Genomic DNA, 25,731 nt, shown 5'->3' with positions numbered 1-25,731 from the left:
AAACACCCTCTTCCAAAAACACAAGAGAAGGCTGTTCACGTGGACATCACCAGATGGTCAACACTGAAATCAGATTGATTATATTCTTTGCAGCCAAAGATGGAGAAGCTCTATACGGTCAAGAAAAACAAGACCAGTGGCTGACTGTGGCTCTGATCATGAACTCCTTATTGCAAAATTACAGATATGAAGTTGGAGATCAGTAAATGAGGAGATTGTTACGGACCCCCTGACTAAACTGATCACTGTAGGAAGCCTTCCTGCAAAGGTCTAGGCCCTAAACTAAGGGCTCAGTGGATGAGCACATGCATTCAAGTGGTGTCTAATGTGTGCATCACCATGGGGACGGATGTGTGGTGGAGGGGTGGATAAGTTGAGCATCGCCCCCGGGCCCCTGGACTGGGGATGTGAGTTCGTGGTGGCCCCGCTCAGTGTGACGGGGACACAGGCAGGGGAGAGGAGAGGGCTTGATGATGATGTCAGCTTGGGACGTGTCCGTGGGACAACCCGAACAGGTATTCCGTCTGGACGTGGACCTCTAGGTCTGATGGCTCCAGGAAAGGGGAGTCACCAGGCTCTCTGGGAGAGGGCCTGGGGCTTAGCTGTGTCTGATGACGGTTCATGGATTGTTGGTGTGGAAACAGCTTCGGGGCACAGGCAGCCTTTCTTGGCTGTGCTGACCTTTGGGGATCTCGGTGTGTATCGTTACAGCTCAGAGTCCCAGACAGACTGGGAGTGAGCACGCCCTTGCTGTGGATGGAGACGGGAGCTGCCGCGTTTCTGGCCGACGAGCGCCCCGCCCTCTGCCAGGTCTTGCAGAGGCTGCTAAACGAAGCTTGCTCCTACTCGTGATTTGGCAATCCTAAATACCTCCTTTTTTTTTTTTAATTTGCTATTAGCTTTCAGTGATGTTGGTATCTGTTCTGAAATGTCATTCAATTTCCTTTTTAAAAGAAAGCACAAATTCTTCTTTTATTCTCTTGGGAATATGCTTGTTAATAAAACTTGGTTCTTCCGTGTGGCTGTTGACGGAAATGGTTGTAGTGAGACCTCTTTGATTAGTCACTTACTGTCTGAGTCTGTGAATTATTTCAGATGTTCTCTCTCTCTCTGTCTTGATCCAAAGAGTTATCTTGCGACATAACGCACTTCGCTTTTATTATATTCAGTAAAACTTTACAGCTTATTCTCTCTTTTTGTGCTAATCTGATAGCATAATTAAAATGTCTGACTTCAGTTCTTTCCTTACAAATACTGCCCAGCTCTTCTGCCTTTAATTAACTGAAATCATTCTGATGTAAACAAATACCAGTTGCAGACGGCATTACCTATACTCCTTTCTTAGGAGAATTCAAGTACATCTCTTGTTTGTTAAATTATAGTCTTAAAGAAGCAAGTGACATATTTTGTCATTTTGTATGATGCCAATAGCAAACAAAGGCTCACTTCTGTGTTTTCATTCTTGTTACACCTTTTATTAAATATTCATCTGCAGAGCCAGTGTGGGCAGGAAGAGGGGAGATGGGCTTTCGAGTCACACCAGCTTGAAGCTCTGAGCTCGGCCACTTCTCAGTGGCGCCACTTTGGATAAATTGCTTGACTACTTCCGGGCCTTGGTTTCCTTGCAGAGAAAATGAAGGTGATGGTATCTGCCTCGCGGATTATGGACATTCAGTGACACAGTGCAAGCCACATGCTTGGCACAGAGCCCAACACATAACAGGTGCCCAATAAATGCCATCAGTATCCATGTTGACACAGTAGAAGACGTTCTCCTAGCCAGTTCAGCAGCTTAAAGGAAGCGTCCAGTCCTTACACAGAGCCGTCTGGTGGGTGCCCGCGGCGTGTTGAACATTTGTAAGCAGAGGCTCCTCTGCAGCGCCGTCATGCACGTCTGCTCCAACTACTTGAGCGGTTTTCGTCCCCAGACCTCGTCTATGATGTTTATTCTCAGACCCCTTAATGCCAGCTGAACTTGCCCTTTAATTAGGGGATTTAATTAAATATTAGGCAAACAGAATGTCAGTACAAAAAGACAGCTGCTTTTTCTATAAAAAAAAAAAAGTTTTGGAAAGACTTAATAAAGGTAACTCAATAAAGTGAAGGAAAACTTCTGAGGACCTCGAGTGGTCATTCTCACAGAGATAGAAAGTAGAATCGTGGTGGCCAGGGACTGCGGGGGAGGGAAACGGAGACTTCTTCTTTAATGGGGACCGAGGTTCAGTCACAGCATTTCTGGAGATGGATGGTGGTGATCACTGCGAAATGCCACTTAATATGACTGAGCGGAGACAGTAAATTTTATGTTATGTCTATTTGATTACAATTTTAAAAATTGTTTTAATCTGCCGCATTAGCTGAGGGTTGGAGAGCTCTTAGAGACTGGCGAGCAGGGAATCCAAAAAGCTGCAGGAATTCCACATGTAGGGGTTTTCTATCGGTTTTTTAAGTTTTCTCATTCTCAGGAAACCGAAGTTGGATATTGTAGGTAATTCGTTTTAGGTGTAGTTCATTCGAGAAAGAGAACAAGTCGTGCTGATCCGTGTACCATTTCTCAAAGATGAGGGCTTTGGCATAGATCAGGATATAAGGAAATGAACACGTTTATATTTAAAATGTTAAGTCACACGTTTAAGTTACGTATGTGTCTTAGGTTGGGCTCCTGGGGAATAGACTGAGATGGAGATGTGCAGGAAGCTCGCTGGGGAGTGAGCGCTCTCAGATCCAGGCCTGGATGGGAGTGAGGAGGGCAGGACCAAGAGGAGAGTGGACGCCCAGGTGAGAGACGGGTGCCAGCCACCCTCCAGAGACGTGGCAGGCAGGCGTTCGCGCTTGTCCTCAGGCACTGATGAGGCGTCTGGTGTGGCCTGCCCCCCTCCCCCGCCCCCGGGGACGTCCTATGGCTGCAGGTGGAGCCCAGGCAGCTCTCACCTGTCCACTCTCAGCAGGTGACACTTCCGGGTGAGGATCCGATGGCCCCCAGCATCGACACCTGGCTCTGTTTACTTTTTGCATGTTTCCCCTTTACAGCAATTTTTAAAAAATTGGCTGATTGGCTTCTTCTGGCAGCTTCCTGATGGGAGGGACTGGCTCTGGGGGAGTCTGGGTCTTGCTCTGATTGGACAGGGCCATGCTCAGTCAAGGAGCTTCCCTGTAGCTCAGACAGTAAAGAATCTGCTGCAATGCGGGAGACCTGGTTTCAGTCCCTGGGTCAGGAAGATCCCCTGGAGAAAGGAATGGCAATCCACTCCAGTAGTCTTGCCTGGAGAATCCCATGGGCAGAGGAGCCTGGCAGGCCACAGTCCACGGGGTCGCAAATGCTTAGTAAATCTATAATCCAGTTTTCTGTTGATGGGCGGAGCTGAGTTCTTCCCCTGTGCTTTGGCTGGAGGCCAAACTGTGGTAGAGTTAATGGTGACATCCTCAAAAAGGGCTTGTGCCACCAAGTCCTGTGGCTCCCAGGACTGTTGTATTTAGTGCCCCTGACCCCACGGCAGTCCACCACCAACCCATGCTTCCCCCAGAGACTCCCAGACTCTCACAGGCAAGCCTGGCTCAGTCTCTCTGGGGCCACTGCTCCTTTCTCCCAGGTCCTGGTGCACACAAGGTTTTGTTTGTGCCTTCCAAGAGTCTGTTTCCCCGGTCCTGTGCAATTCTCTAGTCAAGTCACACTGGCCTTCAAAGTCAAATTCCCTGGGGGTTCTCAGTCCCTTTGCTGGATGCCCAGATAACCAGAATGGTGTGATCACTCACCTAGAGCCAGACATCCTGGAAGGTGAAGTCAAGTGGGCCTTAGGAAGCATCAGTATGAACAAAGCTAGGGGAGGTGATGGAATTCCAGTTGAGCTATTTCAAATCCTGAAAGATGATGCTGTCAAAGTGCTGCACTCAATATGCCAGCAAATGTGGAAAACTCAGCAGTGGCCACAGGACTGGAAAAGGTCAGTTTTCATTCCAATCCCAAAGACAGTTAATGCCAAAGAATGCTCAAACTACCACACAATTGCACTCATCTCACACTCTAGTAAAGTAATGCTCAAAATTCTCCAAGCCAGGCTTCAACAGTATGTGAACTGTGAACTTCCAGATGTTCAAGCTGGTTTTAGAAAAGGCAGAGGAACCAAAGATCAACTTGCCAGCATCCACTGGATCATAGAAAAAGCAGGAGAATTCTAGAAAAACATCTACTTCTGCTTCATTGACTATGCTAAAGCCTTTGACTGTGTGGATCACAAACTGTAGAAAATTCTTCAAGAGATGGGAATACCAAACCACCTTACCTGCCTCCTGAGAAATCTGTATGCAGGTCAACAAGCAACAATTAGAACCGGACACGGAACAATGGACTGGTTCCAAATCAGGAAAGAGTACTTGTCACCCTGCTTATTTAACTTATATGCAGAGTACATCATGAGAAATGCTGGGCTGGATGAAGCACAAGCTGGAATCAAGATTTCCAGGGGAAATATCAATAACCTCAGATATGCAGTTGACACCACACTTATAGCAGAAAGCGAAGAGAAACTAAAGAGCCTCTTGATGAGAGTGCAAGAGGAGAGTGAAAAAACTGGCTTAAAACTCAACATTGAAAAAACTAAGATCATGGCATCCAGTCCCATCACTTCATGGCAAATAGATGGAGAAACAGTGGAAACAGTGACAGACTTTATTTGGCGGGGGGGGCTCCAAAATCACTGCAGATTGTGACTGCAGCCATGAAATTAAAAGATGCTTGCCCCTTGTAAGAAAATCTGTGACCAATCTAGACAGCATATTAAAAAGCAGAGACATTACTTTGCCAACAAAGGTCTGTCTAGTCAAAGCTATGGTTTTTCCAGTGGTGATGTATGGATGTGAGAGTTGGACCTTAAAGAAAGCTGAGCACCTAAGAATTGATGCTTTTGAATTGCGGTATTGGAGAAGACTCTTGAGAGTCCCTTGGACTGCAGGGAGATCCAACAAGTCCATCCTAAAAGAAGTCAACCCTGAATATTCATTGGAAGGACTGATGCTGAAGCTGAAACTCCAATACTTTGGCCACCTGATGTGAAGAACTGACTCATTTGAAAAGACCCTGTTGCTGGGAAAGATTGACGGCAGGAGAAGGGGATTACAGAGGATGAGGTGTCTGGATGGCATTACCGACTTGTTGGACATGAGTTTGAGCAAGTCACAGGAGTTGTGGTGGACAGAGAACCCTGGAGTGCTACAGTCCATGGGGTTGCAAGGAGCTGGACGACTGAGCAGCTGACCTAAACTGACTTGACTTTTAGTCCAGATGGCTTCAGACAAGAGTGTCTTCCCTGTTTATGCGTGCTCTTCTGAAGGTCTCACTGAGTTTCATCATTGCATACACCAAGTGTCCCATATGTGATATAGTAAGACTGTGAGGCTTAATCACAGTAGATAAATGTGTGGGATGTGTTTAATCCTCATATGATGTTTGGGACTCCATCAACTTCTAATACTTTCCAGGATATATTTTGAGATTCATGAAACCTCAGAATTTTGCTTCTTAAATTTCGACTTTTTTCTCTTTTTTTTAGCATTTGATTACTTTGCGTGGGGGTCGCTCAAGCTCTCCATTTTTGTGCCAAAGGTCAACTTCCTCTCACGCCCTGTGGCTGTACTTTTCTGTTTCCAGATTCTTCCGTGTTTCTCCATCTGCCACAGCTGACCGACCACGCCCGCCCCCTAACTTTACACTTTTCATTTGGACCTGCATCTTTGTACTTACCGCGGCTCTTGGCATGAGCGATGGCCAATCTCCAGGACGCCCGATGTCATTCTTGGATCGCTGGCTCTTCCGACCCTTAAGGGGACGTCCTGCGTGGGTCACTGTTCGTGGGGCTTTTGTTTGTTCTGTTTCTGTTGTTGGTTTCGTGTTTATTTAGCCGTGTGTTAGCGTGCAGCGCCGGAGCGGCAACTGCATTCACGCTGCTGTGCAACCACCTTAGAACCTTTTCACTTTGCACACGGAAACCCCCATTTGCCCTCTCCCAGCCCTGGCCAGCCGCCACTCACCTTCGTGTTTCTGTGCGTTAGACTACACGAGATACTTCGTATCAGTAAAATCTTACAGGGTTTCTCATTTTGGGCCGGCTTATTTCTGTCAGCAGCATGTCCTCAAGGCCGGTCTGCATTTAAAAGGAATTCCCTTTCTTTGAAAGGCTGAGTAGCATTCCATCGTGTGTGTGCACCACATTTTGTTTATCCCGTCATCCGTCAATGGACATGTGGGTCGTGTCCACCTTTTGGTTATTGTGAGTGAGACTCATGAGTGTGAGTGCTCACGTTTTTAAGTGCAGACACATATTTTCATTTCTAGCAGCCTGCCATGCCCCACATTGTAAATGCTAGAGAGGGTGTCTGACCCTTTGCGAGCAGGGCCATAAATACAGCACCAGGATACTGTGATTACCCCACCGGGTCTCATTTCCCTCCGCGCGTTGGCTCGTGCTGACCTTTAGTAAGAACACCATTCAGTCTCATTTCTGTGATACTTAGGCCTTCATTTAGCCTTGTTTCGTTGTTTCCCTTGGTTTCAAATTTTCTCTCTTTATGCGAACTGGGGACTGAAGCCTGGCATTTGACTTGTGATCTTGTGTGTTCTGAAAGCTCATACATGTAATCGTGGAACAAATAAAGCAGCTGGAAGAAATCTTTCTTGAACAAAACCCAAGTGGGGCATTTGGGTGCGAGCCAGGATTTCCGCAGCTACCGAGGGAGATGTGAAAAGGCTGCCTTTATGACAGCACCGACAAGTCACTTCTGGCCCCAGAGGAAAGTCCTTTAGGCAGTGACCAGATAGAGGCTAGGGAGCCTTACACATTTCATCGCCTGACCACAAAGCAGAGTACTTATGGGAACCTTCCGAGGCCTCTGCCTGTGTCAGCCCCTCAGTCGTGTCCGACTCTTTGCAACCCCACGGACGGTAGTCCGCCAGGCTCCTCTGTCTGTGGGATCCTCCCGGCAAGAATACCAGCGTGGGTTGCCATACCCTCCTCCGGGGGACCTTCCCGACGGAGGGACTGAACACGCCTCTCTTACGTCTCCTGCGTTGGTAGGCGGGGTGTCTACCACTAGCGCGTCTGTGGCTTCGTACGCTCAGCCATAGCGGGAAATTCCGGGGCTGTTGGGTCTGATCCTGGCCTCCCGCTGAATGTGCTCTGCAGTCCTAGGGCAGACACTGAGAGTTTAACTTCCTGAGGTTCCATTCTCCCAACCACAATTCAGAACTGAATTGTGTGTGTACATGTAGATACCAAACAACTAACTATGCACAAAGTCCTCTGTTAACTGCTCCTTTATAGAGGAAAACGTCTAACGTCCTACAGCGATCAGATCAAATTCCATTGGACATCTTAAAAAGATTGGTTACTTATTGTATTTATGTATAGACCCTGATGCTGGGAAAGATTGAAGGCGGGAGGAGAAGGGGACGACAGAGGATGAGATGGTCGGATGGCATCACGGACTCGATGGACATGAGTTTGAGTAAACTCTGGGAGTTGGTGATGGACAGGGAGGCCTGGCGTGCTGCAGTCCATGGGGTCGCACAGAGTCGGACACGACTGGGAGACTGATCTGAACTGATGTGTGTACATATACATAGGTCTGAACTGACACATACGAAGGCAAAAAGCTTGGAAGGGAGGTATGTTTTTAGAAATGTAGAAAGTGAAGTTGCTCAATCATGTCTGACTGTTTTCGACCCCATGGACTATAGCCTACTAGGCTCCTGCATCCATGGGATTCTCCAGGCAAGAGTACTGGAGTGGGTTGCCATTGCCTTCTCCAGGGGATCTTCCCGACCCAGGGGTTGAACCCAGGTCTCCTGCACTGCAAGCAGACGCTTTGCCGTCTGAACCCCCAGGGAAGCCCTAGAAATGTAGAGCAGCATCACAGTTTTTAACCGTTTATCCATCCATTCAGCCAACGTGGATGGATGCCTGGGTCAGAGCTTCTCAAACTTGTGGTGCGTGAGCCTCGCCTGGGGGACTTTTTAAACACTGCTCCTGGGCCCCATGCTCAGAGTTTCCAGTTCCGTAGATATTATAGCAGGGCCTGAAACCTGCGTGTCTGCAAGCCCAAGTGATATTGATCCCGCTGGTGTACAGACTCGCTTTGGGGACCCAAGTTCCATAGACACTCAGAGCTCCAAAGTGAAGAAGGCACGGTCATGTCCTTCTTCATGCAGAAAGGGTTAATGTTAACACTCCACATTGTTGTGACCTTATAATCACATTATATCACGGTGTGTGTACAGATGTGTTTTCAAGGCATTTCAGAACCCATAGCACGTACAAAGGCATGGAAAACTGAAGTCACGAGACATATTCAGGGACGCGGAGTCTGTGTCACCGGAGCAGAGGGCACACAGCTGGCCAGGGGGTGGCATGCGGCAGGAGAGGTGTCAAGAACTAGATGGAGCTCTGATCATAGTAGATGTTGGGTGCCCTAAGGAATTGATTGTTTTCCTAACAATCAAAGGAAATGGAAAAGGGAAAATTTGAAAATTCGCAAGAGCTCCTGAGAAGGTAGAGTTACGGATAGCGAAGACTTTGGTCAAATATAATTGTTAACCCAATCATCTTTCTGGAATCACACTTCAGTTGGAAGTTAATCTTTCTGGTGTTTGATTTCTTCAGTTCTGGTAATTTTTGTGTACCATAAGATGGGTTGGCTTCCCTGATAGCTCAATTGGTAAAGAATCCGCCTGCAGTGCAGGAGACCCCAGTTTGATTCCTGGGTCAGGAAGATCTGCTGGAGAAGGGATAGGTTACCCACCCCAGTATTCTTGGGCTTCCCTTGTGGCTCAGATGGTAAAGAATCCTCCTGCGATGTAGGAGACCTGGGTTCAATCCCTGGATTGGGACGATCCTCTGGAGAAGGTATAGGCTACCCACTCCAGTATTCTGGCCTGGAGAATTCCACGGACTGTATAGTCCATGGGGTCGCAAAGAGTTGGACACAACTGAGCAACTTTCACTTTCACTCACTTAAGATGAGTTGCTGCTGCTACTGCTGCTGTTACATCACTTCAATCGTGTCCGACTCTGTGCGACCCCATAGATGGAAGCCAACCAGGCTCCCCCATCCCTGGGCTTCTCCAGGCAAGAACAGTGGAGTGGGTTGCCATTGTGATTAAAAATGACCTGTTTTCCTTAATTCTGGAGAAAAAGAAAGAGCCTCCTCATTGAAGTACTGAATTAAGCCAGACTTGGAGCTTAATTGATTGACCCTACTCAGATTCATTGGAAAAGACTCTGATGCTGGGGAAGATTGAAGGCAGGAGGAGAAGGGGACGACAGAGGATGAGATGGTTGGAGGGCATCACCGACTCGATGGACATGAGTTTGAGTAAACTCTGGGAGTTGGTGATGGACAGGGAGGCCTGGTGTGCTGCAGTCCATGGGGTCACAAAGAGTCGGACACGACTGAGCAACTGAGCAGCAACAATAACTGGCATTTTAGCTGAGCCAATGTTTTTGTGTAGCCCAGTTTAGTCCTGGGAGGTGTGACTCCTCCGAGGCCACGTAGCTAGGTGGTGACGTGTCTAGGAAAAAGGTAGGCACTTTGCTGGAGTGAACCGCTTTCCTTCCCACCTGCTCCAAGGCGCATCTCTCAGCACGCCCCATCGCCGTCTCCCCTCGCCCTCGTACTGCGTCTCCCCTCGGCAATGTGCTGTTTTTCTTTCGTTCATTGTCTGGCTCCCCTCACATCAGTGTTCTGGGGGCAGGGGCCCCTGTCCGCCTTGCTCACTCGCATCTCCCCAGCTCCCAGAACGGGACTGGGCACACAGTAGGTGTTTCTGCTTGTTGAACAGAAGAGTAGACGCTGCTGGCTCCTCTCAGTGGGGTTCACCGCCGTCAGCAGGGGTCACCTGCGTGCGGGGGAAGGTGGCCCCAGGCCCTTCCCTCTCGGTGGGGCAGAGACTGAGCCCAGGGTGCCAGCTGGCCTGCCCCCAGCAGCCTGTACACTTCATTAGATCCCTGGGTCAGACTGCAGGGTTTCAACAGGAGGGAGGTGGCTCCCCAGCCAAGCCCACAAACCCTGGGTCCCTGCTGATCCGGAAGTTACCCGTGAGGAGCCCAGAGGTGACCCAGAGGCCTCCGAAGGCCCTGGTCTTCCTGTGGCCTCTGTCCCCAGCCCTCGCCCAGCACCCATATGGGGCAGAGTCCAGAGGAGTGAGCGGGAGGAGGGTCTGTTATTCAAATGCCAAGCATTCACTGAGTGCCTACTCTGTGCCAGCCACAGTTCTAGGCTCGGGGGGTGCAGCAGGGAATAAAGAGCTTCCCTGCCCTCAGGAAGCTTATGCTCTGGAGGGGAGAGCAGAAGAAAACAGTAAATAACCGTATGATGTATGTCAACCAAAGCATGAAATGAAGGAAACAGGATAAGCGGACACGGAGGGACAAAAAGGGCTTGTTTTCTTGAGACTTGTCCACAGGAGGAGACGGCAGGCAGGCAGGAAGATCAGAGAGCGGGCTGCCGCGGTGGTCTTGCTGAGAATCGATGCTGGCCTGGGCGGGGCAGTGATAGACATGGTGGTGGTCAGGTCCTGGTTGCCTGAGGAAGGTGCAGGCTGCGAGCTGGCATTCGAGGAGCCGGGTGGTGGGATACAGGGGAAAGTCAAGGAGGACTCTGAGCTTGGGGCCTGAGAAGCTGGAAGGATGGAGAGGGGACCCCGAGCGGAGAAACAGGTTTCGGAGGAAGGTCAGGGGGTCAGCTTTGGCCATGATGCCTGTTACACACCCAGGGAATGTCAGGTAGAAAGACAGGTCTGAGGCTGAACTAGAGAGAGACACGTGGGAGCTCCTGGTGGACAGAAGATGGGCCCCAGGCGGCACCCACATCCCGATCCCAGACGCTGAGTGTGCCGCGGTACGCGACAAGGAGGAAGCACAGTCGTGCCTGGAATAGGGTGGCTAACCAGCAATAAGATGATTCTGGAAGATCCAGGTGAACCCAGGGTAATCGCAAGCGTTGTTTAATGGGGAAGCTGGAGGCGGGAGAGTCGGAATCAGGGAAAAGGCAGTGGAGAAGGACTCGGGCCGACAGGACTCGCTCTGAAGGTGGAGGAAGTGGGCTGCGGACCAAGAGACGCTGGTAGCTTCCGGAACCTGAGACAGGCACAGCATGGACTCTCCCAGAGAGCTGCAGAAAGGGAGGCGGCCTCCCGCCACCTCGCTCACAGCCCCGGGAGACGCACTCCGGCCTTCTGACCTCCAGAGCTGTGACGCGATAAACGCGTGCTGCTGTAAACCACACACAAAACCATTTACCTGTCTTCCATTATTTTCCAGGTTCTTTTTTCTATGCAGCCACCATCCTTGTCCAAAATGGTCTATCATTGTGAACAATTGGAATGCAAAGACGTTAACAATGAAATGGATCTCACAAAAATAGGTTTTCTTATTACAAAAGCAACACATGCTTCTTACAGAAATTATAGACCAAAAAAAACGCACACCATCCCACCCATTCCTTAGAAATCACTGTTGACACCCCTGGGGATCCGCTTCTCAGAGCCTGTTCTGTGTCTGTGCCTTCTTCCCCACTGAGACAGGGCCACGTGCGTGCCTTCTTCCCGCTGAAACAGGGCCACGTGCGTGCCTTCTTCCCACTGAGACAGGGCCACGTGCGTGCCTTCTTCCCACCGAGACAGGGCCACGTGCGTGCCTTCTTCCCCCTGCAATAGGGCGCACGCCTTCTTCCCACTGAAACAGGGCCACGCCACGTGTGCTTTGGAAACCAGTGTGATCTGTGTAAGCCATCTGCCAAGCGTCACACTTTGCACTGTTCCAACTTCACTCCTGTGGTTTCACGTTTGGTCTGTCCCGAGTAACCCCCTGTGGATAACGCCCACGCTGAACAGTAAGGAAGAACCAGGTCAGCCCGGGAGAGATGGCAGCTGGAGGGACGGTGCCCCAGGCCAGGGGCCCCCGGGTGGGGCTCTGCGCTCAGTGGCGCGTGGAGGGGAGCCTGAGCGGGGAGCTCGAGAGGCTCAGGTCTGTGCGCGTCTCCGAGTGGGATCCCTTTGCACACGGGTTGTTTCAGTACGGCCCTGTTTTCACCAGCCTGACTTTGACTCCGTTGGTTTTGGCAAAATGCTGTCAGTCGCTTTTTCCCAGTCTAAATGAACAGGTCTGGGCCTTGTGGCCCACGAGCCCGCTGCAGGCTCTTGTGCAGTCCCTGGGTCAGGGAGACCCCCTGGAGAAGGAGAAGGTGCCCATTCCATTACTCTTCCCTAGAGAACCGCACGGACAGAGGAGTCTGGCAGGCTACAGTCCATGGGGTCGCAAAGAGCCGGGCACCACTGAGCAATTTTCGCTTTCACTTTTGAAGCAGAGTCAAAGTAAAGGTCGTCAGGATTGAGAAGATTAAGGGACTCGAGGCCTAGAATTGTGGCTGAGACCTCACACTGGGGTCCGTTTGAGTCTTCATCTGATGAGACTGCATCTTTTTGTCTTTCTTTGTTAGTAGTCCAGATGTTTATATCTCAACAGGTCCCTCCCAGTTAGGGCATAAACGCCCCTGTTGGGGAGGATGCTGATACTCGTGTTCTTGGCCTTTTCTAAGCAATAGGAATTGACTAGGGGCCAGACTGGAGACTCAGGCCAGGCTTTCCTGGCGCTGCTGTGCGGGCTGCAGGAAAGAGTGCCAACAGGTAGCGGTTCCCCTCCTCGCTCGGCGGGGTGGGGCGAGGGCTGCCAGGGGCCGGGCTGCTCAGCCCACCCCTTGGTGCCGCTGCATGCGGGGGGCCGGCGGCAGTACCGGGCTTCTGCTCCCCACACCTACGTGTGCTCCCAGCTCTTCAGAAATGGCAGTTGGGTTTTTTGGTCCAGAATCTGCCCCAGCTGTGCGAGCACACGATTATTTTTAGTCGCATATAGTTTCCTTGTGTGCTGTAGCTCCAGGAGCGGCGTGTCCTGGTGTAAGCTCTGCAGCAAAGGGTCCCAGGTTCCAGGACCGCCTCCGGGACTGATGCCTGAAGAATGAGATAGGGTCTTCCAGCTTGTCCTCAGGAGCCTCTTCCTGGCATTGGTAGAGGAAGAATTATGTAAAAGCCCTAGATTCACTTCTTCTCCTTTTAGGTGCTTGTGGTAACATGGAAACTAATGTGGAAAAACTAGGGGATGCACAGCTCACGCCTGTAGACGAAGTGTTAATACTGTCAGCCGCTGACACTTGCTAACGCCAGCTACTGTGAAAAGTCAGTGTGTATCACTCAGCCGTGTCTGACTCTTGTGACCCCATGGACTGTAGCCCGCCCCCAGCCTCCTCCGTCCACGGGACTCTCCAGGCAGGAACACGAGTGTGTAGACTTCCCCTCTCCAGTGCATCTTCCCGACCCAGGGATCGAACCCACATCTCTTGCATCTCCTGCATTGGCAGGCAGCTTCTTTACCTCTAGCGCCACCTGCCAGCTAAGTACTCGGTGTAGGTGATTTTTAAAGAGTATTTATGCGGTTATTGTCCTGTGGCCGCGCTGGGTCTGCGTTACTGCGCAGGCTGGCTCTGGCTATGGCGAGCAGGCTCCTCTCCGGTCTCGGCGTGCGGCCCTCTCCGTGCAGCGGCTCCTCCTGTGGCCCCAGGCCCTACAGCTCAGTAGTTAGGGCCCAGCCTGGGCTGCTCCGCAGCATGTGAAATCTTCCTGGACCAGGGACTGAACGCGTGTCCCTTGGAGTGGCAGGCAGGTTCCGAACCCCTGCACACCAGGGAGGTCCTGTGTTGATGATTCTTTATGGTCTTGTGAAATTCCAGGAGCTGGGCGCATTTTCTCCGTTTTGTAGATGACGGCTCTGATGATTAGAGAAGTCCCTGCCCCCGGTCAGTCGGCCTGCGGGTGACGGAGCCCACGTTCAGAGCCAGGCCTCAGTCGGCCTGTGGGTGACGGATCCCGCATTCAGAGCCAGGCCTGTGCCTCCAGAACTCAGATCCTTGCTCCGCCGTGGCTGGGGAGCCAAGCCCAGCCTCTGCTGGACTCCAGCAGGTTCCTGTTTGTGGAGGAGGAGGACTGGCCCCCTCACCATCCCAGAGATGTGCTCTTGGGCTGGGGTGCGGATGGTGCCCACCCCAGAGCGCAGACTCCGCCTTTGAGCGCCCACACGGTGCTGCCTTCTCACCAAGCACCCTCCGTGCCAGGGAAGCACCCGAAGTCTCCCCACAGTCCCCCTGGGGGCTAACCCTCTGGGCTCCACTTGCAAGAATGCTGCGGAATGGCAGGAAAGGCATTTCTTTCTCTCACCGACTCTTGGAAATAGTAAAGGTTCATTTCATACTGACGCAGGAGTATGGTGGAGCTTGGCTGTTGAAAACCTTAGTTCAAGGATTTCTCAGTAAAGTGATACAAGAGGTATGCAAGGAGGGGCTTCCCTGCTGGGCTAGTGGTGAAGACTCTGCCTGCCACTGCAGGGGACATGGGTGCGACCCCTGGTCGGGGAAGATCCCACAGGCAACAGGGCAGCTAAATCCGTGCAGCCCAACTACCGAGCCCATGCACCCTAGGACCCAGGCTCCACGGCAAGAGAAGACACCACAGGGAGAAGCCTGAACACCGCAACCAGAGAGCGGCCCCGCCCCCTGCAGCCAGAGAAGCCCTCGCACAGCAGGGAGGCCCAGTGCAGCCAAGAGCAGGAAACCTTCAAACACTCAGGCCGCAAGATGCACAGTGTTTTCTTAAAAAAAGAGGCATGCAAGGAGAAGAGAGCGTTTCTGGTGTAATGATAAAAACAAGTTACTCAACAGGAAGGATTGCCTTGAAAATCATCCTCTGCTGCTGCTGCTAACTCGGGTCAGTCGTGTCCGACTCTGTGCGACCCCACAGAAGGCAGCCCACCAGGCTCCCCCGTCCCGGGGATTCTCCAGGCAAGAACACTGGAGTGGGTTGCCATTTCCTTCTCCAGTGCATGAAAGTGAAAAGTGAAAGTGAAGTTACTCAGTCGTGTCCGACTCTTCGCGACCCCATGGACTGCAGCCCACCAGGCTCCTCCGTCCATGGGATTTTCCAGGCAAGAGTGCTGGAGTGGGGTGCCATCGCCTTCTCCAGAAAATCATCCTCATTTGCTTCTAAATTAATTTGCTATTTGCTAAAAGCTATTTTCAGGCAATGATACCTTGTCCTGTGCAGGCGTAACTTCAACTTTCATATTTAAAAGATGCGCTTACCGAGGTCGCATACTTGGATGAGCTTCTGATGCGTGTTCAGAAGGGGCTGATGGGAGAGAAATGGATGAGCACGTCTTTAAAACCGCAATATTCTGGTCCTTTCTCTCGGCTTGTATTCACTGACCGGACAAAGGTTCTTATTTGACCCCTGTCTTCAAGAGCACAAAAAGAGTTCACTTTACCTTGCAAGAAGTTAAACAACAGAAGAGTTTTTGTTTTACTTTCAAACTTAGGTGCATTCCTAAATGCCAGTTTGTATTAAATTCTCCCCCTCTGGCACTGCCTCGCTCAACAGGCACATAGTGCGAAACACACAGCTGGTCAGTGCGCCCGAGAGTGGCCCAGAGAACATGCAAGGAGGACTTGCTTTACTCTTCATCACGGGGCCTGAGGCCAGAGGGCTGATGACCACACCTGAGTCGCCATTGTTCAGTCACTCAGTCCCGTCCGACTCTCTTCGACCCCATGGACTGCAGCACGCCAGGCCGCCCTGTCCATCACCAATTCCAGGAGTTTACCCAAACCCATGTCCATTGAGTTGCTGATGCCATCCAACCATCTCATCCTCTGTTGTCCCCTTCTCGTCCTGCCCTCAGTCTTTCCCAGCATCAGAATCTTTTCCAAAGAGTTGGCTTTCCGCATCAGGTAGCCAAAGTATTGGAGGTTCAGCTTCAGCATCAGTCCTTCTAATGAATATTCAGGCTTGGTTTCCTTTAGGATTGACTGGTTTGATCTCCTTGTTGTCCAAGGGACTCTCAAGAGTCTTCTCCAACACCACAGTTCAAAAGCATCAGTTCTTTAGTGCTCAGCCTTCTCTATGGGTCTCAGAAATTATATAAGAAATGAAACCAGGAAATCGAGATCCAACTAAAACTTTATTAAGATCCAGGTGTCAATGCCCAGTACTTGGAAGCGAGGAACCCACTAGAAGCCCAAGAGTGATGAGCAGAGAAGTCGGGTGGACCCTGATCGGGAACGCCAGTGCTTGGCAGCGTGTCACCAGCACCGAAGGTGGCCTGTGTTCCTGTGTTCTCTTTCCGCGTGTTCATTCATCTGACCCAGAGATTCCGTCCATGCGATCCCAGCCCCAAGGGACCTGCGAGGTCAGAGCTATCTTTATGACGCTAGGGCGCTGTTTGCCTCATCTCAGTCTGCTGACATTTGCATTGATGATGCAAACTCTGTGATAGGTAACACTGCTGAATTGTTTCATCTGTTCTCAGCATAAATCAAGGCAGTAGCACCAAACTGTACTGGTAGTCATTGTATTCTTCATCACTTTGCCCTCACAGTTAAAAAAGTAATAATAAAGTCAGTTTCACTTAAGAATATCCTTGATGAAGCAATAAAGCATTGTGTTATTAAATATTAATCCTCAAATCCACATCTTTTTTTTTTTTTTTTTTACCATTCTGAGATGTATCCATATAGCATTTCTATTACATGCCAGGGTGTGGTGGTTATCTCCAGGAAAAGCACTTGCACAGCTGTTTTTTAAGTTGAGATTGTGACTGGCCACTGTTTTAACAGAACGCCATTTTTATTTGAAAGAATGACTGACGGAAAAACTACGGTTATTAAGACTTGAGTGTGTGGTTGAAATTTCCCTGAAAATGAGTGAAGGGAGCCTGTCGTTTCAAGGAAAACAACTGTGACAGTATTTGTTGCCAAAGCTAAAATTCAGGCTTTCATGTGAAAATTAGAACTTGGGAAACTTGTGGCCACCACTGTGAAGCTGACAGTCTGTCAATACCAAGTTCAGTGGCGATATTCACAAATGTAGTTCTAAAAATACTGCATAATGAAATGTCTTAGAAGATCCATGTAACTCAGTGAATTAATAGTTTTCAGATAACCAACGTACAATGTTACAGAATCATGGCTGGGCAAAAGAGCCATTGAAAGTACAAGACACACCAAAGCAGAGTATGAAAAGTTAATTGATATGGTCTCAAATTATACGTTGCAGCTAGCCTTTAAGAAATTACTACTTATTGAGTTATAGTGTGATATAAAAATAAGTATCTACTGTTACAGGAAAAGCCTATTAAAATACTCCTCCCTTTTCAACTATAGATCTGTGTCAGGCTGTATCTTTCTTTATATACTACAATCATAATGCCACAAAGAATTTAGAAGCAGAAGTAAGAATCCAGCTACACTATAGTAAGCATTCCTAAGACCCACAAAAATGTAAAGTAATTCTCTTATCACTACTTGTTTTGCTTAGTTTTCATGAAAAATGTTTATGTTAAAAGGTCATGAACTTATTATTTTAAAACATTAATTAATGTTTTAAATGTTCCCAGTTCAATTTCTAGTCTAACTATTAATAGATAAAATGCATGTAAACAGAAGCCTTTGGAATTCTCAGTTTTTAAGAGTTTAAAGGAATCCTGAAGTCAGAAAGTTTGAGAACAACTGATTCGGTGCGTATAGAATACCTACTGTGTACTGGGCTGGGCTGGTACAGGGCAAGGATGCTTGCTGGACAGACGTGGGTCCTGCCCACAGAACTGACAGGCACCTACACCTAAACAGATGACTCCAGCAGTGTGCTAAGTGCCACGGCAGGAGAAGCACAAGGTGTGTTTTGTTGGCACCTGACGCTATTTAGGGAAGACTTCCAGGAGGAATGAATGTCTCCGGTGATGCTTGAAGGATGAGTCCGAGTTAGCCAGACAGAGAGCTTGATTGCTTTGAGTGTATGGAAAAGCATGTGTTCAGACAAAACTCCCTGTGCCAGAGGTCACGACTTCACTGCAGAGTGAAGTGGTGTGTAACACAGGGAGGGAGGGTGACATGCGGGCCTGGACTGGAGATGGCAGCCCCCTTGTGAAGGGCTTTGGGAGTCCAGGTGTGAGGTGCAAGGACCTCCCCCAAGGAGGAAGGGGGCATCCTGGGGTTGGGGAGGTTAAGTCAGGACAGTGACATTAGATTGCACTTTAGACAGATCTCTCTGCTGACAGAATGGAGGTCTTGCCCCCACAGCAGCCAAATCAAGAGGTCATGGAACCTGGGCTAGTGCCTGCGGGGTACTGGAGACATGTGGACAGATTTAAGGGACATTTGTATGGACATGTTTACAGATCTAGGTAAATAGATTCAGTTTCAGTTCAGTTTAGTCGCTCAGTCCCATCCGACTCTTTGCAACCCATGGACTGCAGCACACCAGGCCTCCCAGTTCATCACCAACTCCCAGACTTTACCCAAACCCATGTCCATTGAGTCAGTGATGCCATCCAGCCATCTCATCCTCTGTCGTCCCCTTCTCCTCCTGCCTTCAATCTTTCCCAGCATCAGGGTCTTTTCAAATGAGTCAGTTCTTCACATCAGGTGGCCAAAGTATTGGAGTTTCAGCTTCAACATCAATCCTTCCAATGAACACCCAGGACTGATCTCCTTTAGGATGAACTGGTTGGATCTCCTTGCAGTCCAAGGGACTCTCAAGAGTCTTCTCCAACACCACAGTTCAAAAGCATCAATTCTTTGGTGCTCAGCTTTCTTTACAGTCCAACTCTCACATCCATACATGACCACTGGAAAAACCATAGCCTTGACTAGACAGACCTTTGTTGGCAAAGTTATGTCTCTGCTTTTATTTAAAAGCAATATGCTATCTAGGTTGGTCATAATTTTCCTTCCAAGGAGTAAGCGTCTTTTAATTTCATGGCTGCAATCACCATCTGCAGTGATTTTGGAGCCCAGAAAAATAAAGTCAGTCACTGTTTCCACTGTTTACCCATCTATTTGCCATAAAGTGATGGGACTGGGTGCCATGGTCTTAGTTTTCTGAATGTTGAGCTTTAAGCCAACCCTTTCTCTCTCACCTTCATCAAGAGGCTCTTTAGTTCCTCTTCACTTTCTGCCATAAGGGTGGTGTCATCTGCATATCTGAGGTTGTTGACATTTCTTCCTGCAATCTGGATTCCGGCTTGTGCTTCCTCAAGCTGGAAGTTTCTCATGATGTACTCTGCATTTAAGTTAAATAAGCAAGATGACAATATACAGCCTTGACGTACTCCTTTTCGTACTTGGAACCAGTCTGTTGTTCCATGTCCAGTTCTAACTGTTGCTTTAAACAGATTGGGTGCAGTTAATGAGGGAAGGGTAGGCATCAAGACTGAATTTAGATCATTTGTGTCATTTTTTTTTTTAGATTCCACATATACGTGATGGACCAATGAACTTACATACAGAACAGAAACAGGCTCACAGATGTAGAAAACAAACGTGGCTGCACCGGGAGAGGGAGGGGATAACGTAGGGGTTTGGGATTCACAGATGCACGGACGCACTATATATACTGTATGTATTTTATACTTGATGTAAGATAAATAACAGTAAGGATCCACTGTATAACACAGAGCATTATATTCAACACCTTGTTATGGCCTATAATGGAAAAGGATCTGAAAAGGACGCGCACGCATATCTGAATCGCTTTGTTGTATGCTTCAAAGTAACACAATATTGTAAATCAACTATACTTCAATTAAAAAAATTTTTTTTTACTAAGATCCTACATGCCATGCAGCCAGAAAATTTTTTTTAGAGACCAGATTTGGGTTTCAGATTTAGCACCTGGGAGTCATACATGATGAAGTTCACTGAAAGAAGGAAAACAGGGGGCCCAGGTTATTAGAGGAAGAGGGTGAATGCCATCGAGCTGTCCCAAGCTACCCGAGAGGAGACGCCCAGCCCATTCCGGAAGCGGAGGAGGAAGAGCTGGACTAGAGACACACAGCTGACAGTTTTTAGCGCACGAATGGTAACTGAAGACGCTGGGTGAGTGGGCTCTTGCAGAGAGAAGAATTTAAGCAAGAAGGGAAGACTGTCTTAAGAGAGAATTATGGGAACTTCCAGTATCACCAGTATTCAGGGTTGTGACAATTTAAAACAAGCTAAAAGGTAAGGCAAGGAGATCCAACCAGTCCATCCTAAAGGAAGTTGACCCTGAATATTCACTGGAAGGACTGATGCTGAAGCAGAAGCTCCAATACTCTGGCCACCTGAGGCGAAGAACTGACTCACTGGAAATGACCCTGATGCTGGGAAAGGCTGAAGGCAGGAGGAGAAGCGGATGACAGAGCATGAGATGGTTGGAAGGCATCGCCAAATTAATGGACATGAGTTTGAGCAAACAATGGGAGACAGTGAAGGACGGGGAGGCCTGGTGTGCTGCAGTCCATGGGGTCATAAAGATCGAACACCACTCAGCAACGGAACAGCAACAACAAAGAGTGTGCAAAGAGGGCTGAGGAGAGCGCCCAGAAAGTTAAGAGGATCCAGAGACTGTGCGGTCGTTGAGACCAAGGGGACGGAAGAGGAAGGAGGGCTCAGTGAGGACCAGTGTCGTCAGGAAGTCAGAGAAACGGGACTTCCCTGCTGGTCCTGTGGTTAAGAAATTGCCTTTCAATGCAGGGGACACTGGTTCAGCCCCTGGTCGGGGAGCTGAGACCCCACGTGCTGTGGGACAAGCAAGCCCACAGCCCACAGTGAGAGACCCTGCGTACTGCACCTTCGACCTGAGGCAGCCAGAAATCTAAGTAAACATAAATAAAAAGTCAGAGGAGTGATTGAGAGGGCTGTCTAGACTGCTGCTGCTAAGTCGCTTCGGTCATCTCCAACTCTGTGTGACCCCACAGATGGCAGCCCACCAGGCTCCCCCGTCCCCAGGATTCTCCAGGCAATGTCTAGACTGAGCAGCAAGGAAGTAAGTGTTGAGTCTTTGCCGTATCCAGACAAGCATCAGGGGATGGTTAGGCTCCAGGAGCCAGAAGAGCAAGGAGAGGGGAGGGGGAGACAGGAAGAGGGGTACGGGGCGGGTGGGAGAGAGAATGGGGACTGTTACCTCAGCGGTTCCTGGGGAAGAGCCCATGGGCAGAGAAGGCTGAAGATACAGGAGACAAGGAGACATCAGTGGTGAGGTTCCAGAAGACGGAGGAGAGACACCCGTTCGGGGGACGGCTGGAGGGAGCTGTGTTGCCACCAGAGAACCGAGCTTCAGTTATGGCACAGGGTGGAGTGAGCGTCAGCTGGAGAAGTCGTCACGGTTTGGATGAGGGTTGGAAAGGAATCTCCAGACACAAGAGTGTTTCAGACAGGGGTGAGCTTATTCAGAACAGAGTAGAGGTAACCTGACCCCCGACAGACCGAGAGAGGCGGCCGTTGCAACAGCCGGCCGACTCAGGAGGGTGCCCCCTTCTCACGGCGCATCAGTTCAGTCCAGTTCCGTTCAGTCGCCCAGTTGTGTCCGACTCTTTGGGACCCCATGAATTGCAGCACGCCAGGCCTCCCTGTCCAACCTTTATAGCCTCGAGACAAAGAAGATTCCAGCTGGAAGGGTGGCATCAGGTGATTGGTTAAGGTCAGGGAGCTGGCCAGTTTGGATCAAGGGGGCTCATGGCAACAGTTGCTATGGAGCTCAGTCCGATCTGGAGATGACCTTGGCGTGGGGCTCCGTGTCTGTGGCCTTGATACGAGGCCTCACACCTCTGACCTTGGTATAGGGCTCCACCAAAGTTAAGGTATTCAGTTCAGTTGCTCAGTCACCCAACTCTTCGTGACCCCATGGACTGCAGCACACCAGGCCTCCCTATCCATCACCAAGTCCTGGAGTTTACCCAAACTCACGTCCATTGAGTCGGTGATGCCATCCAACCATCTCATCCTCTGTGGTTGAAGTTAGGATATAGGATGGTTTAATTAGAAGCAGAAGTTCCATGGCTCCCACTGGAAAGGTTTAGGAGGAGGAGAGTAGTGGAAGTTTGGATCAAAGGAGAAAAAAAAGCCCAGAGCAGTGTGAGGAAGAAGAGAGGGGAGTCTGGAAGGCTTGAGGGGCTCCCCAGAGTGGCCAAGCGTAGCAGTTGCTGGGGAGACAGGCAGGGAACACAGAGACCTAGATCTTATTTTAGACACTGGTAATTTAATCACAGTCATCTTTTCTTTTTACACAATGATGCATTTATATCACAACCTAAAAATTACCCTTAACAATAGTGATTCTTTTTCTTAAAAAAAAAAAAAATAAACAAAACACCCTTTTCTGGCTAATTCGAATTATCCCTGTGTGTTCTGTTGTTTACTTTTATGCTCACCAGGTTAAATCTTCAGCTATGTTCCTGCCATTAAGAGTCCCCTATGTAGAAAAATCTATTCATTATGAACACATTTATTGCTTCATTGAGTTGCCTATTTAAAATGCAGAGAACCACAAATTAAATGTAGTGCTTTTCCATTTTGAAAAAAGTGGATGAATGGGTACCGTTTTCTGAATACATGCTGTTTGTCTTATATCATTAACAGTCCAGATCCATAGGCCAGCAGATGCCAGTCCTGTTTCGTTTTGATGCTTGTTCCTTATTGAAAGGGATGTGCCCTGAGACTTGCACGTGCCATGTTCTGCGTCAGGGGAAATGATAAGACGGATGTAATGGAGAGAGCTGATTTGGGGGGACAGCTAAGCTAAGTGATCAACAGACACTGGTCTCCGAAACCTCTTTCTCTGAAGTTAATTATGCAAAGTATGAGACAGTTTCTTTGTTGAAATTGTAAAATAGGATATTTCAAGTAGCCTCAACATAATATTAAGCCATTAAATACTTCTATTAATATACTCCAAGTCTACAGTTGAGTTCAGTTCAGTCGCTCAGTCATGTCTGTTTGCAACCCCATAGACTGCAGCATGCCAGGCCTCCCTGCCCATCACCAACTTCCGGAGTTTACTCACACTCGTATCCATGGAGTAGGTGATGACATCCAACCAACTCATCCTCTGTCGTCCCCTTCTCCTCCCACCTTCGATCTTTCCCAGCATCAGGGTCTCTTCAAATGAGTCAGTTCTGTGCATTAGGTGGCCAAAGGATTGGAGTTTCAGCTTCAGCATCAGTCCAAGTCTACAGCCCTGTACTAAATATTTATTATATTTAAGACCTTGGTGTTTGTTCCTGATACTTTCTTTAATGTCCTTGTTGTTCAGTCGATAAGTCATGTCTGACTCTTTGCAGCCCCATGGACTGCAGCACGCCAGGCTTCCCTGTCCTTCACCATCTCCCGGAGCTTGCTCAAACTCCTGTCCATTGAGTTTGTGATGCCATCCAACCATCTCTCCCTCTGTCGTCTCCTTCTCCTCCTGCCTTCAATCTTTCCCAGCATCAGGGTCTTTAACAGTGAGTCGGCTCTTCCCATCAGGTGGCCAGTGTATTCAGCATCAGTCCTTCCAGTGAATATTCACGGTTGATTTCCTGTGTGGAGAAGACTCTTGAGAGTCCCATGGACTGCAAGGAGATCGAATCAGTCAGTCCTAAAGGACAGCAACCCTGAGTATTCCCTAATAACATATCCTAATTTCTCTAGATTTCTGGTATTGGTGAATGAGAATGTCCCTATGTTGAATATGTAAAAGTAAGGCCTACACTGCAGGATGAGGGCACTGGCAGGTATGAAGTGTGCAGTTAATGCTTAGTGGTTCTGATCTGGAGGTCAGAGTTTTTGTTTTTGAGCATTCATTCTTTAAAAAAAAAAAAAAAAGATCATTCATTACTTTTAAAAAGTATTTATTTACTCACTTACTCTGTCTGCACCAGTCTTAGTTCTGGCGCTCAGGGTCTTTGATCTTGCCTGCAGCATGTGGGGTCTAGTTCCCTGACAGGGGTGGAGCCCAGGCCCCTGCACTGGGAGCTTGGAGTCTTAGCCGTTGGACCACCAGGAATTCCTCAGAGTTTGTTTGTTTGTTTTTAATTTCTTCCCATTGTAACCACAAGAGGCCATCTGAACCATTTCTTAAGAGGTAGAAATGGCTTCTCCGGTCAGTATCCAGGCTGGGACAGACTAACAGAGAGAGCTCAGTCTTCCACGACACCTACTTCCGTCGCGCTCCCAGCCACCCCATCTCTGTTCCAGACAGAAGCCCGTCTGCTCTCTCTGGTCGCCTCAGGCTGATTCTACTGATACTCGGGTCTTGACTTGTTCTGACTCGGCCTCCACTCTTCCCTCACTGAGCATTCCCCGTGACGCCCCTGGAGCCCGTTTTGCATCTGTACGAGCTCTCCTGCGCCTTGACTGCGGGGTGCAGGGTCGCACCTGCCTTCTCACTTTCACTGACATTCGGTCCTTCCCCAAGCGCTTTGTTCAGTTCCTCTTTTGAAGGAAAAGAAAGTGAAAGTGTTAGTCGCTCAGTCGTGTCTGACTCTTTGTGACACCATGGACTGTAGCCCACCAGGCTCCTCTGCCCGTGCAATTCTCCAGGGAAGAATACTGGAGCAGGTTGCCATTTCCTCCTCCAGGGGGGTCTTCCCACACCAGGGATCGAACCAGGGTCTCCTGCACTGTGGGCAGATTCGTTACCGTCTGAGCCACCAGGGAAGCATGGTGACGGGGCGCTGCTGCTTTTTTTTTGGCTGCCCCACTCAGCGTGCAGATCTTAGATCCCAGACCAGGAATTGAACTCATGCCCCCTGCAGTGCAAGCTTGGAGTCCTGACACTGGACCAGCCTGGAAGTCCCGGGAATCCTCCAGAAGGGCAGTGCCGCCTGGAGACCAACAGGCCCCGCCCTGTGGCAGCCCCTCCCTGTTTGTTCGTCCTCCAATCGGATTTATTTGCTGTCCGTGTCCAGGACACTGTCATCCGTCCAGCCCCAGGTCACCTGCCTCACACACAGCCTCTTCCCAAACCCAGAGCCATGGCATCATCCTGGGTGCCGCTCAGGACGCCAGATTCCAGCGTCTTTACTCCCTCAGCTCCGGCGACCTTCATCTCCACTACTTTACCAACGGCTCTCGTAGCAGGGCCTTCGTTTAGTCCTAGTGATATCTGGACCATTACCAGGAGGTAGACTGTCTCTAAAACCTCACATTCAAAGAGCTCTTTTCCATGAGTCAGGACCGCTGATACAAGCTTGCCCGGTCGGGGTCGAAGTGAGCATCTCTGTTGTGTTTCTAGCTTTTTATGGAAAGGTTTCTGGGCTTCCCTTGTGGCTCAGCTGGTAAAGAATCCGCCCGAAATGCGGGAGACCTGGGTTCAATCCCTGGGTTGGGAAGATCCCCTGGAGAAGGGAACAGCTACCCACCCTAGAGTTCTGGCCTGGAGAATTCCACAGACTGTATAGTCCATGGGGTGGCAAAGAGTCGGACACGACTGAGCGACTTGACTTTCACTTTCTTTGGTGGAAGGAGAAAATCCTTATATTCCACATCTGCTGAGTTTTTTCGCTTGTAAATGGGCGTTGCCCTTCTTTGAACGTTTTTCCCTATTCGTGTAAATCGCTCACATGGTCTTACTCCCTTAATTGGAGATTTTCAGCATTACATTTTTCCTGCTCCATTTCTCCCCTCCTTTTGAAACCTCTTTTACTGTCAGAGCTTTCCCTTACATCTTTTCCTTAACTTTTTCTCCTTATGTCCATCTCCTTAATTTTTGTTTGTTTTTCCCCCTACTTTTTTTTTTTTTTTTTAATCTCTCTCTACTGCATCCTGGAAGACTTTCTTAGTTTTGTCTTCCAGTTCATTTAACCTCTCTTAAGCTGTATTGAACTTGCTAGTCATATTTTTTCACTC

At 49.3% G+C, this 25,731-nt stretch overlaps 1 protein-coding gene across 5 annotated transcripts in view; it reads left to right on the top strand.

Annotated features, from left to right (window-relative positions):
* The window catches only part of EFCAB11 (EF-hand calcium binding domain 11), a 173,259-nt gene that overhangs the window by 95,988 nt on the left and 51,540 nt on the right, over positions 1–25,731 (top strand). Inside the window, exon 6 of one of the 5 annotated variants that reach the window (XM_070798014.1) lies at positions 19,334–19,376. The exons of 3 other annotated variants lie outside the window; for them this stretch is intronic. In XM_070798014.1, the coding sequence (XP_070654115.1) occupies positions 19,334–19,361 (28 nt within the window). In that variant the 3' untranslated portion in view covers positions 19,362–19,376. One more of the 5 variants, XM_019969380.2, reaches the window with a different exon arrangement.

Source organism: Bos indicus, chromosome 10, assembly GCF_029378745.1.
Source record: "Bos indicus isolate NIAB-ARS_2022 breed Sahiwal x Tharparkar chromosome 10, NIAB-ARS_B.indTharparkar_mat_pri_1.0, whole genome shotgun sequence".
NCBI lineage: Eukaryota > Metazoa > Chordata > Mammalia > Artiodactyla > Bovidae > Bos > Bos indicus.
Note: the sequence above shows the minus strand (reverse complement) of the source record. Positions and strands in the feature narration are given on the sequence as shown.